At 38.2% G+C, this 15,113-nt stretch overlaps 1 protein-coding gene across 2 annotated transcripts in view; it reads right to left on the reverse strand.

The window, feature by feature from the left end:
- Nucleotides 1–816: 816 nt before the first annotated feature.
- LOC149410876 (uncharacterized) overlaps nucleotides 817–15,113 on the reverse strand; it is a 33,935-nt gene continuing 19,638 nt past the window's right edge. For both annotated transcript variants that reach the window (XM_089648418.1, XM_089648417.1), the window contains 9 exons: nucleotides 13,237–13,315; nucleotides 12,370–12,463; nucleotides 9,600–9,704; nucleotides 7,788–7,903; nucleotides 6,745–6,813; nucleotides 6,586–6,664; nucleotides 5,325–5,400; nucleotides 4,773–4,911; nucleotides 817–3,392 (listed from right to left, as the gene is read on the reverse strand). In XM_089648418.1, coding sequence (XP_089504544.1) covers nucleotides 1,528–3,392; nucleotides 4,773–4,911; nucleotides 5,325–5,400; nucleotides 6,586–6,664; nucleotides 6,745–6,813; nucleotides 7,788–7,903; nucleotides 9,600–9,704; nucleotides 12,370–12,463; nucleotides 13,237–13,315 — 2,622 coding nt within the window. In that variant the 3' untranslated portion in view covers nucleotides 817–1,527. The remainder of the gene's footprint in view (nucleotides 3,393–4,772; nucleotides 4,912–5,324; nucleotides 5,401–6,585; nucleotides 6,665–6,744; nucleotides 6,814–7,787; nucleotides 7,904–9,599; nucleotides 9,705–12,369; nucleotides 12,464–13,236; nucleotides 13,316–15,113) is intronic.

Below are 15,113 nucleotides of genomic sequence, written 5' to 3' on the forward strand. Positions count from 1 at the left end.
TTCACGGTCAAGAGTATTAAAAGAGAAATTTTTTTTTACATAAAACGCGAATCATTTTTGGGTTATTAAGTCGTAAAAAATGCAAGTAACTCACTTAAAAGCAAGCCAGTAGCGGTCTTCAGCATGCCAGTGGCATGTGTATTGTGTTGCAGCTAGTAACTCACATGGTAGTAGCTCGTATGCCATTCAATCTCATGGTGATTGATTTTTCGTGTGCCAGTGGCACACGGTGTGAGGTGGGATGAATGGAGGGGACGCGCGGCACGTCTGAACGTCTCTGCCAGTGAACACGTGCGTGCACTGTTTTACAAAAAAGCTAACTGATATTCTCGCAATAGGGCGATACTAAGACTCTTATATGCACTATTGTGCTTGTGGAATACAGGTTCACTGTTTTACAAAAATAAAATTGCGGTTCGTTTCATATTTCTTCTGGGACCTCCATTTCAGTCAGCTAGTATGCCAGTACCTAGCGTGTGTATACTGACCTTATAAGCATGCTTTTTGACTGGCATGTGTATCCACGGCATTATGCCATGTTCCACCTACTGTAGTCAATGCTTGCACGGTGTTACACAGCTTGCACAGTGTCCATTATTAGGGCAGATGTGTAGATGTGGTCCACAAAAACCCCATTAATACTAGTAGAGATGACGGGGCTAAGTTTAACAGTTCTTGGTATCTGGTACTTACGGGTAAGACAAAATTAAAAGCCCAAAACCACAGTAATTTAACTAATTATTATATTAAAATACCGACACACAATTAACGTGTGGAACACTGTATCACTTCACCCCAATATATATATATATATATATATATATATAAGCCCTAATGATGAAAACTGTAACACTGTCCGAAATATTATCATAATAAGAATGAAGCGCTACACGGCATAATAACTCAAAAATGAATCATAATACTTAACAAACCCATAAAAGGATCTTTATTCGCACTTCGCTGGGCTTAGAACCACCGACTTGTAGACACAGTGCCCAGGATTTTACCGCATTGCTATGTAGACCACCGCAAGATTAAACAAAAACTAATTATTATACTGAAATACCAGCCCTAAGAAGAATAACGCGCTCGACACTGTATCTGCTCATCTGCTCTGATGATGGACACTGTAATGCTGTCCGAAACATAGGCTGAAGCATGAAGCACGACAATGTATAATAACCCAAAATGAATCACGATACATACTTCTCAGTTTAATGAAATTCTTTTGAACAATTTCCAGTTAAATCAAATTTTGTAACGTTTCCCAGTCTGTGATCACACTGTTCGTATTGAGAAGAAAAAATTATCACTAAAAAGATAATTATTCTAAATCGTAGAATTTTATTCTATTGCTAAGCTTAAAATTAAAAAATTCGTCTTCGTTACAATGAAAATAATCTCAAATTGTTCGCTCGCTCGAGTTTGAATACTTTTGTGCATCTTAATTAGGTAAATTGAGTATTGACAGAGATAACATGCAGGTTAGGTTAAAATTCTTCTAAATTATTATGTTTAAATATTGCTTTAATCGGTAATGTGTTTCTCGGACCCCGACTGCCATCCAGAGTCCATGGTATTGCTATCGCTGCAGCACCGGAGATGCACCGGGTTGTTGGTGCCTGCTTCTCCGTTGGATTCTTCGGCATTCATGCCTTCTCCGAACCCTTGCACCGGTTCGTACCGCAGATCCGGTCCGAGGCAAACTCCTTCGATAATCCCGCGACGGGATCCGCCCAGTTCTCCCGCTAACGATTCCTCCAAACTCTCGTGGATGCTGTTATTGAAATTGATGGTGAAATTACCATTTTGCACCATTTGAGCTATATTCGATTTGGAAATTGACGAAAGATCTCCGTGATTGTTTAAAATCTCCTCAATGTTTTTATTGCCGCGTCGTGAAATGTTGTTTTGTTCACTTATCAATTCCTCTAATGCTTTCGTACGCAAGATTTCGTTAGTCAGCATTGAATCTTCGATGGCTTTTTTTGTGAGCGAGACGTTTAATACATCCTGGTTAATTTTATCATCTAATATTTTTCTACGCAACGGCGACATTGACATGTTTTGATCTACATCTTCATTGTTAACTTTCCGGCGTGTAGTCAACGAGACATTTTGTTCGTCGGAACTTATTGAATCTTCACGTCCCTTTTTACGCAGCTGCGATAAAGAAACAGCTTGCTCCGCCAGGTTGTTATCTTCCATGCGTTTACGTCGCATCGGAGAACTTGACGCATTCGGAGAATCATTAATTGAATCGTCGAGGTTTTTACGTCGCATGGACGCAAAAGAAGAATTTAATTCATTGTTTAACGAGTCTTCCAATACGCGTCTTCGCAAAGGCGACATTGAAACATTATTCTGATCCTTACTGTCGTCTAAATTTTTCCGTCTAATAGGTGAAAATGACATGTTTTCATCGATCATTGATTCGTCGATAGCTTTGCGCTTCATGATCTGTTCATTCTTCTCATCTTTCATACGCAAACTGGCGATAGTTTGATTGACAGAACAATTAAGAATTGATTCTTCTAAAGCGTTTCTTCGCATGGACGCTAAAGTTGCTTCATCAACCATTTCTAAAGAGTTATTCAATATAGCATCTTCAATGACTTGACGACGCATTGTTAAATGATTCTCAATAGCATTTTCATTCAACATGTTTTCGTCGATAGCTTTACGCTTGTACGAGACGCACGCATTATCTAATGCGGCGTTGAAAATCTCTTCTTCGATTGTGTGCCGTCTGTTAAACTGTTCTTCTTGCAGTTCATCTAGATTTCGGCGTCGAATCTGCGCAAGAGACGAAGTTGCGCCTCCATAGTTAATGGGTTCATCTCTCCGTCTCAGGTTGCCTACAAAGTCCTCGTCACTGTTGGGCAAGCCGACACAGTTTGCCCTCAGGTTGACGGGGCTCCGGCATATGAAGCTGCTGCGATTAGGGCTCTGTCTGACCCGCATGCTAGCCCGGTCCATGTTTCCACTACAACTGTTGAAGTTCCCACTGTTTTGGCACATGCCGCCGCCGCCCATATGGCAAACACCGGCGATATTCTCGCCGTTATCTTCGCTGATGCGTCTGAGTATTTCGCTGCCTCGTATTAAGTTTTCGTCTTGCAACCGCGTGCACTCTGGATTAGTGCAATGTGAAAAGTTTCCAGAATTGTTCTGGCACATTTCTTCCTCGTTTTCGGAGTATTGCAGGTCACTCCTGGTGTTGGGATTATTCCTGATGTTGGATCGGCAAACGTTGTTCCCGCTGACTCCGGGATTGTCGCAACTTCTGATGTTGCTTCCTCTGTTGTTGGCCTCTCTGGATTGGTGAGCTGTGTTGTTTGGGTTTCTCTGCCTTCCCCTACTCTGAGGACTCTGACTGCAAGCTGCCATTCCTGTAAAATTATTAAAAAATTAAAACATTGACACAACAAGAAGGTAAGTGTTTTCTAGGGGCAGCCAGAATACTTCCAAGCATCGACAAACAATATCTGTTCAGATCATCGTGTATTGTCGTGTATTGGATCGTGTTTGGTATCTCCAAAATAAATTGGATTCCGAAAACATTTATCAAAAAAAAGTGTATTATCTCGTAGTCAAAAAATTGCGGAAGCAAATTTTTTTTAAATGGAGCAAAAAAAAACCAGCAAGTTTGCACAAACAGAATAGCTAACGTGATCGAGATCATTTTTTAAAAATTGAAACAGTAACAGATATTTAATATAGCAGTGTGCCTACTGGCTGTGACAATATGAAAGTATCGACGTACGATAGTTAAAAATGAAAAGAAGAACAACAATGACCACGCGCCGAAACACCGCGTCTCGGATCCGCGCCCGTCTATTTATCGAATCTCATATCTTGTTTTATTTGTCATCTATTCCCACAACATTATTACCGATCATAATAAAGACACAGTGAATCAACATCTATTCTCTCATTCCCTCTCTCTACCAATACCCACATAGGTACAATAGACAATTTAATCAGCTATGTACAGATGAATGAATACTTACGTCACAGATCGTTCAATTTCTACCAAGCTGTTAAATTGTATGCAGATCGTAATGTATGCATGTACAGTACTTCTTCTCTCGGTAATCCGTTGGTTGATTATCCAACAACTACTTTACCTGCCGTTATTTTTACTGGTTGAAAGCATAAAGCTCTATAAGGATAGTTAAAAATATAAAATAAATTTTTATGTTAAATTCAGTAGTTTAAAAAACCAGGTCACTTTTAATTTATGTTTCGTTAGTTAGTTTAACCCAGGCGCACACGGTTGACTTTTGTTACGGCAACAGTTTCGTCTCTGCTTTAAAATCCATTGCAGTATATATTATGTAGGTATGCACGCACACAAGGTGACTTTATACGGATTTCAATGGATTTTGAAACAGCGACGAAACTATTGCCAGACAAAATTTTTCTGTGTACGCATGGCCTTAGGTTCTGTTGAGTTAAGTTAATTTAGATGGCATCTTTGAACATAACTTTTATAAAATGTAGCAAATACCAGAACTTTTTTATTTCCTTACCAGGGTATTTTTAAGGAAAGGAAAAAGATGAGGGACGGGTATGAATCCATGCCTCCCACTGCAGTGCAAGGCAATCGATGGAGGACAAACCTCACCCCACAAACCCGGGCACCCTTGATAAGTCACAAAACTTAGCGAATCACTTGGGGTGATCTATGGCAGGGGTGTTGGTTATTCAATTAATGGGCAGGGATTAAAATTCTAACATATTATTGGATTAAATGTAAAATGTGTTACCTTCTGCGTTGATGTTGTGTCGATGCTTGTGTCGGTGGCTCCGAGCCTGGGCCTGCGCCACTCCCTCCGACTCGTCCGACGAGGAGTCACCCTGGGAGTCCATGGTGATACCCATGCCTCCTCCGCAGTACTCCAGAGCCTGTTCAATAAAAAGAAAACTTATTCACAAATCCCTTGCACTATCTATATACACCTCATTCTGTTCATCTGAAAATGCGTCTCACAGAATACCGTGTAAAAAATACAGTAAATCATGTTTAGAAAATGGGATTGGAAATGGGTTCTATTCAAAGAGTAAAAAATACCAGAGGTGCCGTTACGAACGAGTGGAACAAACCAACATGAGGAGCGAGGGGTGGACTTGTGCATCCCCCCTTCAGAGATTGGCTAATAAATTAATACAACGGTCCACAAGCAACTCGCATTGAAGAACTAATATTTGATTGCGATTGTGGGTAGGGTGTTTCAATCCCACCACCTTTGAGCACCACAACTCGGCTAGTTTCAGCCTTTGATTTGAGTTTTTGTAAGATAATTCATAAGTTAGTGTACCTTCAATGAAACATTGCAGCAACTGGATACGTCGGCAAAGTAGAGCTCCGATTCTCCACTCCTGGCCTGTTGTTGTCTACAAAATAAATAAATATTTAAATTGAATATCATGCAAGTTAATAATAACAATATCCTGTAAGTTAACATAACAATAAATTCTTATATTTTCATTTTATTTAAAATTTGTTGATAATCTAAACATCTTTAAATAAATATGATTTAAGATTTCCACGGCCAAAAGTATTTGGTTATTTGTTTTTGGGGTGTTATGGCGTGTTGCGCTAACTCCTTCTTTAGCCAACGTTTCGGACAACATTGCAGTGTCCATCATCAGAGCAGATGTGTTATCTCTCCCACTCTCTATGTCTGAAACGTTGGCTAAAGAAGGAGTTAGCGCAACACGCCATAACACCCCAAAAACAAATAACAAAAATCTCTAAATAGTATAAAATAAAGTCGCTATCCACGTCTGTCTGTTTGTGCGCTTAGTTCTTTTTAACTACGCAACAGATTTTGATAGGGTTTTCACTATTATTTAGAGAAATTCATCTGGAAGGCTTATATATATAATACATACATATTATATTCATGGAAAGTGGAGAAAAGTCTAAAATGAAATGCCGGGTACTCATTAGCTAGTTTACAATAATTATGAATTCGTAATTCGAAATTTATTTTGGCCCATGCACGAAAACTTTGTACTAATTATATAAATTTAGAAAATCTAAATCTGACAGGCTGGCCGTGGAGATAAAAAATTTCTAGTTATGCGGTTATACATCATCCTAATTCGTATTATTATTTCGTAATTCTGAATTTCACAGGCTGGCCGCGCCGGTAATTGGCCAAGATTTTCCAATCTGCACGGAAATATATTGAATTTTTTACGATTTTACTTAGGACGGGTTGTTTTGGAGAATTTGAACAATTCATCAAATTTCAACGTTCATTTCCGGGTTCTGTGAAAGTCCTATTCAAGTTCTGTTTTTATATCATTATAGGCTAGTTGATTGACAAAACTGAAATTAAAACAGAACTTGAAAAAATCTTTCACAGAACTTGAAAATCAACGTTGAAATTTTATGAATTATTCAATTTCTGCGAAACAACCCGTCCTTAGAATACCTACCTGAATTTGAAGGGGCAGCCGCAGAACACAATTTTACGACCATAAAAATAAAAAAAATACGTGATTAGAAATATGGATTAACGGGGTTCTACAGTAAAAGAAACATAACAAGGTGTATTGATGTGTGCTTACCTTTGTGGTGACTGTTTCTCGCACTGGAAGGCCAGGTTCTCCTCCCCCTGCAGCACAGTTTCTTCCACTCCTTCTGGAACTAATATAAACATACCATGTTAGCATACAAAGCCTAACCGCACCAACCGATACAACATAAAGTGAGAATGTGTCATTTACCTGGATGTTGATATTTCTGGCAAGTGTGCTGATGGACTTCCTCCAATTCTTCGGAGAAGTCTTCTGAAACTGGACAAAAGGTTTGACATTACTGTATAATATAATATTAAGAAAAATATTGGAAATTTTTAGATGATCAAATTTTTATTTTTATGTGTGAATACTGCACAAGAGTCTCAACTGCTACCAACCATCTGGAGCCAGTGAGACTATGGCATCTGGATGAGATGGGGAGTAGGAAGGTGAGGAAGTACCTGGCTATTCAGATATGTTCACTAAACACGGCTAAAGTCATTTCAAGCAACCTTTTAACTCTGAATGATGCCACCTTCCACCTTGGAATGTGCCCCAAATGTACTAGTTATTATTTTAAATTAGTAAATTGTGAAATATTATAACTCAATCAAATAAAATTTACTTTGTAAACTAGTGAAATTCGTAATTTTTCCTCAAAATGACAATTCCACGCACCTTTAAAAGGTGATTTAAAGTCATTAAAAGGTTACATATGTAACTATTTAACCTAGTTTTTGTTTTATCACTTTTCATAACTTTATAACACTTTTTATAGGTGTGTTGAATTGTCATTTTAATGAGTTATCTGATCACCGATTTTCTGGTTTTATAAAATAAGAACCTAAATTATTCTTTTTTCAATTTGGAGAAAAAAAAACAGCCAGCCACCACTTTTCTTGGTCCAAAATACCAAAAAATTTACATAACATCACTTTTGTTTCAAAATACCACCACTTTTCATAAATAATAACACTGCTTTTCTAAAAAGTTACCTGAAATTCGCCAAAAAATAATGCGAAATTTTCCAGTCCCTATCAATTGATGGTACCATTAAAAATTACAATTAGAAACGTAAATACTAAAATGATAATCTTTAAAATATTTTGTGATAAAAATTTTATAGGAAATATTCTTAACATGCTATGGCTGTGCTAAAACATCTGTTCTGCCGTGTGGTATCTTGAACAAGTTGTGATGAAGTGTTGAAATATGAAGCCCAATAAGAATTTAAAGAGAATAATATTTACCGGTGGGCCTATGTGCGTGTTGGCAAGCTCTCCTCTGCTGGGTGGTGGTGCTGGCACTGTTGGGTTGGCTGGAGTGGTGATGATGGCTCATCTGCTGCATGTGGTGGTGGAGATATCTGCAAAAAAACATACAGAATATATCATCACCTCGCTCAACAGACCTCATCACCTTCTTCTCCTATTCCAGTTGGAGAAAATTCAATTAAACATCGCTTCAGCAAGGCGACTCCAGGCGTCCCTGTCCAGTACTTTCCCGTACTTCCATGGTCGACTTTCAGCATAATGCTACCATGCAGACTATCAGCTAGACTCTAAAATCTACGCCTCTCCCTTGGCTACCCGTACTTGCTAATATGACCCCGCCAAATATCAGACGAGATATTGCAATTTGGGGATCTAGTGAGAGGCACGAAATGAAAGACGTGTCGTGAAGGTCACAGTGTTTATTGGTGAGTTAAGGTAGCCGTGTTGAGAGATGACGTAGGACTGATGTTGTATTCTCCGGATGCAGGCTGTGATGGCTGGTCAAGCGCGGGTCAGTGAGTCGACGCCGGGCGCTGGTGACCGGAACTCGATGACGGTCAGACACTGGCGAAGAACGTGGGTCTTCAGGTACTCCAGTGCTGACGGGAAGGCCGAAGGTGCGGTGGACCTTGTAGGCGGTTGAGCGGGAGGTGCGTAGACCAGTGAGGATGCTGCGTGTCCTCGTGGTGGTCATGGTGCATGGATGAAGCGCTGGTCAGATGCGCTGGAACCAGGGCGCTATGATCCGTTGTAGCGCTGGCCAGGGACGGCGGCCGGGGCCAAGGCGCTATGATGATGTCCCGATGGAGTCCATGATTGAGCCGGGCGGAGCCGGGAATATCGTCCTTCGCGCAAATAAGGTGCGCGGGTTATCACTCGCGAGACTTGTAAATTGTTGACGGCTGATTGATAACTGACTGACAGCTTGCTGCGTCGAGCTTATTTATACGGTACAGCCGACGGCAACAGTAGGTAGGCGGAATCGCAAATAAAACGGAGACACTCGCTCAGTCTGGGCCTTACTGGAACTTTCGGCGGCGCTGCTGTTACGCATAGGCGATTGGCTAGAACCTTCTAGCGAGTTGGTGTAATGTGCCAGATCGACCAGCGACGTATTGTCGTAGGTAGGTCGCGTTGTTTACGATTCGTTTTCGGTAGTAATTTGCAAGTACCTAAGTAGGTCGAGCTGTTTATTATTAATGAGACAATTCTGGATTGTTCTCTCAACGCCACAGCAACACTGAGGGAATACAAGAAAGCACTACAAAATAGCGCAATCTCCTTTGCATGATGATGCCATTGGTCACCCTGGATGCCGCCTAAAGTCGCGAAAACCATTCTGGGTGGAAGGAGAGAGGCGGCTCCGGGTAGCTCTTACTCCAGAAGATAGGTGACTGACATTAAAATGCCCATCTCGTACACGCCGTAAATACCCCACTGAGAGACAGACTGATGTATGGCAGTAGTCGACAAAATCCTTGAATTGTCGAGTATCAGATACTTGCGTATCCCTGTACCTTATACAGGCCTTAGATGGCTGGATGGTGTGGAGATTTATCTCCACACCATCTGATACTGCGGTATTTATACCGCAGCATCAGGCATAAACAACTGAAGATAAAAAGCAGGTGTTTACAGGAAGCGGCCAATTTTTTCAAAGGGTTGTAGCCACCACGATTTTTGTTCTTTAAACAGAACTCCAAGAATAACAACTACGTAGATATTTAATTACATACAATAACAGACAATGTGTAATGTGTAATAATGTATATTATTTAGTTTGTTTACCTGTGGTGAGGAGTGTAAGGGGGAGGTGGCCCTAGCTGCCAGTATCCCCCCGGTGAATTGGCACCAAACCCGTAAGCACTATCACCTGAAGAACTACCACCCACCCTAGAATATAAAGCAAAGATAATGCATATAAATATGTATACATACTTCCAATAAATACATACATAAATAAATCTTAGCATATAAAGAGATTTTCTAATAGATTAAAGAAATAAAACTAAAAATTATTAAGTTTTTGGTATTTTGCAGAAATTCAAAGGTAACATTCTCATCAAATGGTCAATCAGCGCCATTTTGTTTTTTAGACATTTGAAAGGTCTCTATTAAATGCCAAATTCAACTTTATATCAAATAGTGATCAGCTAACAAGCGCAACAACGTTACAGTTGTGTTTTACTAAAATGGCGCTGATTGGCTATTTGATGACAATGTTACATTTGAATTTTACAACTTGGAAAACCATAATTTAAGACTTTTATATAAAAATGAAATATTAGCACTGAAGAAACTGAACATATTGTTTAAATAACCACTCGAGTCATAATGTGTTAAAAAAAATAATTTGTGAGATTTTAGAATGTTCGGTTTTGGATTCATCCGCGATCATTCCAGAAATCATACCTCCGAATATTAATACAGAAACAAATTATGAACTGATCACAGTGGTGGTTTAAAGCCAATTAATCCACCTATATTTCACTGCCTATCCCATATTTATAGGTTTTATAAAAAGTTCAAAAATCATAAAATTTATAAACACGAGAATTCTGCATGTTACTTACCTTGTACTTGTTTGGGGCAATATTGAATACAGTAGAACCCCGTTAATTCGAACCCCGATAATTCGAAAAAACGCGTAATTCGAAATTTTCGCCAAAAAAATTTCCGCTGAAAAAATTTTTCATACAAAATTTTTTTTAATTCGAAATTCGTTAATTCGTAATTCGAAATTTATTTTTGTCCGCGCACGAAAATTTGTTCATGTAATTCGAAAAAATTTGATATTTGCGAAAATAAATCATATTGTTTTGTAAATCTGAATCTAAAAGTCAGCCGTGGCGGTAAAACGCCGAAAAATGTATTTTTACGTGGTTATACATCGTCCTAATAAGTATTATTATTTTGTAAATCTGAATCGATTTACACTGGAATGTCGTACTTTTTCAAATTTATTTCGAATATCCGAGTTTGAAGGGCCCAGAAAATACGTTTTACGCGGATATATGTCGTATTTTTACGAGTTTACACCAAATATCTGAATTTAAAGGGTCGGCCGCGACGAAACTCGATGCGAAATTTCGATTTACGCGTAAATGTATAGTATATTTATGAATTTATTTCGAATATTAGAATTTAAATGGCCCGCTGCGACGGAAATCGGCGGCGAAATCTCGATTTACGCGTAAATATATCGTATTTTTACGAATTTATTTAGAATATCTGAATTTTAAAGGGCCCGTTGCGACGGAAATCAGACGCGAAATTTCAATTTACGCGGAAATATATCGTATTTTTATTAACTTTACTTCAAATATCCGAGTTAAAAAATACGGCGCGACGGAAATCGGCCGAAAAATTACGATTCACGCCGAAATATGACATATTTTTACGAATTTTCTTCAAATATCTGAACTTAAAAGGGCCGGCCGCGACGAAAAACTGCCGATAAAATTCGATTTACGCCGAAATATATCATATTTTTACGAATTTACATCAAATATCTGAATTTAAAGGGTCGGCCACGACGGAAATCGGCCACGCATTCTCGATTTACACGGAAATATATCGCATTTTTGCGAATTTATTTCGAATATCTGAATTAAAAGAGCCGACTGCGACGGAATACGGCCGTAAATTCTCATTTTATGCGGAAATATATCGTATTTTTACGAATTTAAATTCAGATATTTGAAATAAAGGGCCGGCCTCAACGGAAAATTACTGCGAAATCTCGATTTGCGCAGAAATACATCGTATTTTTACGAATATCTTAATTTAAAGGGTAGGCCGCGACCGAAATCGGCAGCGAAATCTCGATTTACGCGTAAATATTTAGCATTTTTACGAATTTATTGCGAATATCTGAATTTAAAGTGCCCGCCGCTACGGTAATCGGCCGCGAAAATAAAGAAATAATTGGTATTAATACGAATTTACAACTAAAATACCACCCGGATTTGAAGAGGCGGCCGAGAAAATCGATTTTCGGCATTTTTTTTTTTTTTTTTTTTCATAAAATTTCGAATTACGTGGGAATTCGTTAATTCGAAATTTGATTTTTGATGTCCCGTGGATTTCGAATTAACGAGGTTCTACTGTATTACTATTTCCGTATATTGTCTATGGCCTACTGGAAATGTCTATATGTAGTCACAGACAACGCAATTTTTATTATGTAAACAGATGTTAAATTTTTAGAAAACAATAATAGTAATATAAGACATTATCTAAAATATGCATTTCATGAGAGGAACATAAGTGACATCTTTTGGCATTCGATAGAAGCTTAATCAAGCTAGTGACTTAATATTTTAGATTATTGCGAGAAGTTCAAAATAAATACATTTTAATTAATTAAAATCACCTACACAAACTTGGGTATGAATCTCTCGAGTGGTTATTTCATTGAAATTATACATGACAATATTAATTTTATGGTTTATAAATTTAATTACCAGGGAATGCAATAGACTACCATATAGTCTTTTGTTGGCAAAGAAAATACAAAATATATTATCGTATCAGATGTTAGTAGACAGGAACTGACCTTTGGTTAGAATTCCTGGGCCAAGGAAACCAGCTCCAGGGTGAGACTCGTCTCCCGGTGCCAGGGTTCGGAGAATACAAGTTGCCAACACGACCTGGAGAGAAATAAATAATTATTAAACTTCGGCATGACGAGACGCAAAACAAAACTTGTATTGCCATGAAGGGTGACTCCACGTTAAACAATGCATTTTACACATTTAATGTGCATTAACATTTGGCTGATTTATATAGCGCCGTTTTTGTGAAAAATCACCTCAAGGGTGCATAATATAGATAGTTTTATAAAAAATATTCACCAATGAATATTTTTTATTCTCTTCATTCACCAATGGTCAATAGCCAGGGTTGGACTGATTTATAGCATTGACGGCCGGCCATGGACGATGGATGATGTTACCTTACCTCTTACGCAGCTTAGGTAATAGCACGAGCGAGTGAGATGGCTCCCATCCCCCACGAGGCAGTCACCGTGTGTGTATAATGGTGGAAACAATCGTGGTATGGTTCCAGAGTGCAAAAAAAATTATTTGTGACAGTGATTTTTTTTAAGGTAGATTATGTGTCTATAAGTTAAGTGAGAATACAAAAAATACCAAAACCATAAGATTTCTTCGGAGGATGATTTTTTTTTTGAGTTTTGGAGATCTTGCAAGTCACCCCTGTTGGCAACGGAAAGGTTAATAATATAAACAGAAATAAAAAATTTCAATTAGCTCTCAGTAATGCAAATGGTCGCTGAGAGCTGTTATTATCTCATTTTAGCACGTTTTTGTGCTATTTCACTTTCAATAACCTCTCCTATTCTTGAAAGAGGGAGTGGGTTACAATATAGCTATCAACGGTTTGACTATTTATATAAACTTACCTGATGCCCAAATCCGGTGCTGCAGATCCCAAGACACGGCTGCAGCAGCTCTGCACTCGGCACAGCATTCACCACAAACCTGAATATAGGAAAATGTATGTATTAACGTGCATATTCAAATTCATTTTGCCTTATCCTATGCCAAAGAAATACCGCAACTTTCCATATTCCTTTCCAAAGAACCAACTTAACAAACTCCCAACCTCTTGTGCGATTGTGTCGACTATACAATATCCACTGTAGTGGCAAAATTCTGGACATTTTAACGACAGCCCCCAGAACTCAGAACTTTAAAAAATTCACGAATCTTTCTCATTTTCACTTGACTCAAACTTTATTGCAACTTGTTTTATTATTCATGCTTATTGTTTTATGTGTAAATATATAAATATTGTTGTACACCGTTATTGAACAGTTGATATTCATTCTATGTAATTTTTTAATATAATTTATGTTAACCGCTGTCTGTTGCGTACATATTAACCACTTCGTGGTCCATATTGTTTATTTACATGAACCGGTTTTTTCTAGTTCTGCAAAAGAGTGAGCAATTTGGTGCAACGTTTTGTTTCAGACTTAGGCAGAGTGTAACAAGCAAAATAAACTTTTGCAAATTTTCATCATGCCCAGGAGACAAGGAGATTTATATTAGGACAGGGCTTCCCTAACTGTGAGTCGCGACGCCCCGGGGCGCCGCGGGATCATCTCAGGGGCGTCGTGAGTCAATCTTTATAGCGAAAATTAGAAGAAGATCAAGTAAGTTCCCTGCTTTACAAGACATTCTACAAGAAAAATCGACAGAAATTCTCGATCCTTCTTTTAAAATAATATTTACACAGCACTTGTCATCATTGAGCGAACATTTTGAAAAATATTTTCCCGAAAATCTGGAGCAATATGACTGGGTTAGAAACCCTTTCCAGTCGACCTCACCATCAACACTTTCGACAGCAGAAGAAGAACAGTTAATAGAATTGTCCTGTGACTCCAGCCTTAAGCTGCAATATAATAAGGATAAGCCACTTGAATTTTGGAGCTCAGTTTATCAAGAATATCGTTCCATCAGCACATCGGTTTTATTACCGTTTGCGACATCATACTTGTGTGAGACAGGTTTCTCTGCAGTTGCAGTAATTAAGAATAAGTACAGATCAAAAATAAATTTAAAGACAGAGACGAGAGTGGCGATTTCAGCCTCGTTTTGAGAAACTATGCTCGGAAAAGCAAGCACATCGTTCTCATTAATACCAAAGAAAAAAATTGCTTATTTATCTTTTTTGTTTGCTTCCATTTTTGTTTTTATGTTGTGTTCTTTATTTTCTAATAAAAAATTTAGATACTATTTGGAGTTTTTCTGACAAATTGTGGGGGGGGGGGCGTCGCAAAAATATGGCAACTTCCCAAGGGCGTCACAGTTTAAAAAAGTTTGGGAAGCCCTGTATTAGGAGACAGTCTAATATGGAATTAGTTTTGTTGTTCGCCAGTGAAATTTGTTTTAATAAACTTAAATAATAAAAAACAGTAACATTAAGGTTAAAATCCATATTACACTCAAATTTCATCAAGCCCAACTTCATGGCTGTTATATCTCTGCCTTTACTTGCAGATTTAGTGTGTTGGGAACTCTTGATTAAGTAAAAGGTTCTTTACAATAATTTGTTTATTTACGTTACAATAATTATAAGTCTGGATTTTCTCTGTTTCTGTTCGAATTTGCTCCGAGTTTCAAACCAATTATAATTTATATAAAGTAACTGATTTAGAATACAGATGGCGCTAGTTTACACCTTCTTTAAAGGCAGCCAAATTATGTTATTTAAGTCCCAATTTTGATTAGGGAAGTCACTTCTCTTGGATAGTTTCTAGCTAAAGGAACC

This window comes from Hesperophylax consimilis, chromosome 27 (assembly GCF_061612785.1).
Source record: "Hesperophylax consimilis isolate HC1 chromosome 27, BYU_Hcon_1.0, whole genome shotgun sequence".
In the NCBI taxonomy this organism is placed as follows: domain Eukaryota; kingdom Metazoa; phylum Arthropoda; class Insecta; order Trichoptera; family Limnephilidae; genus Hesperophylax; species Hesperophylax consimilis.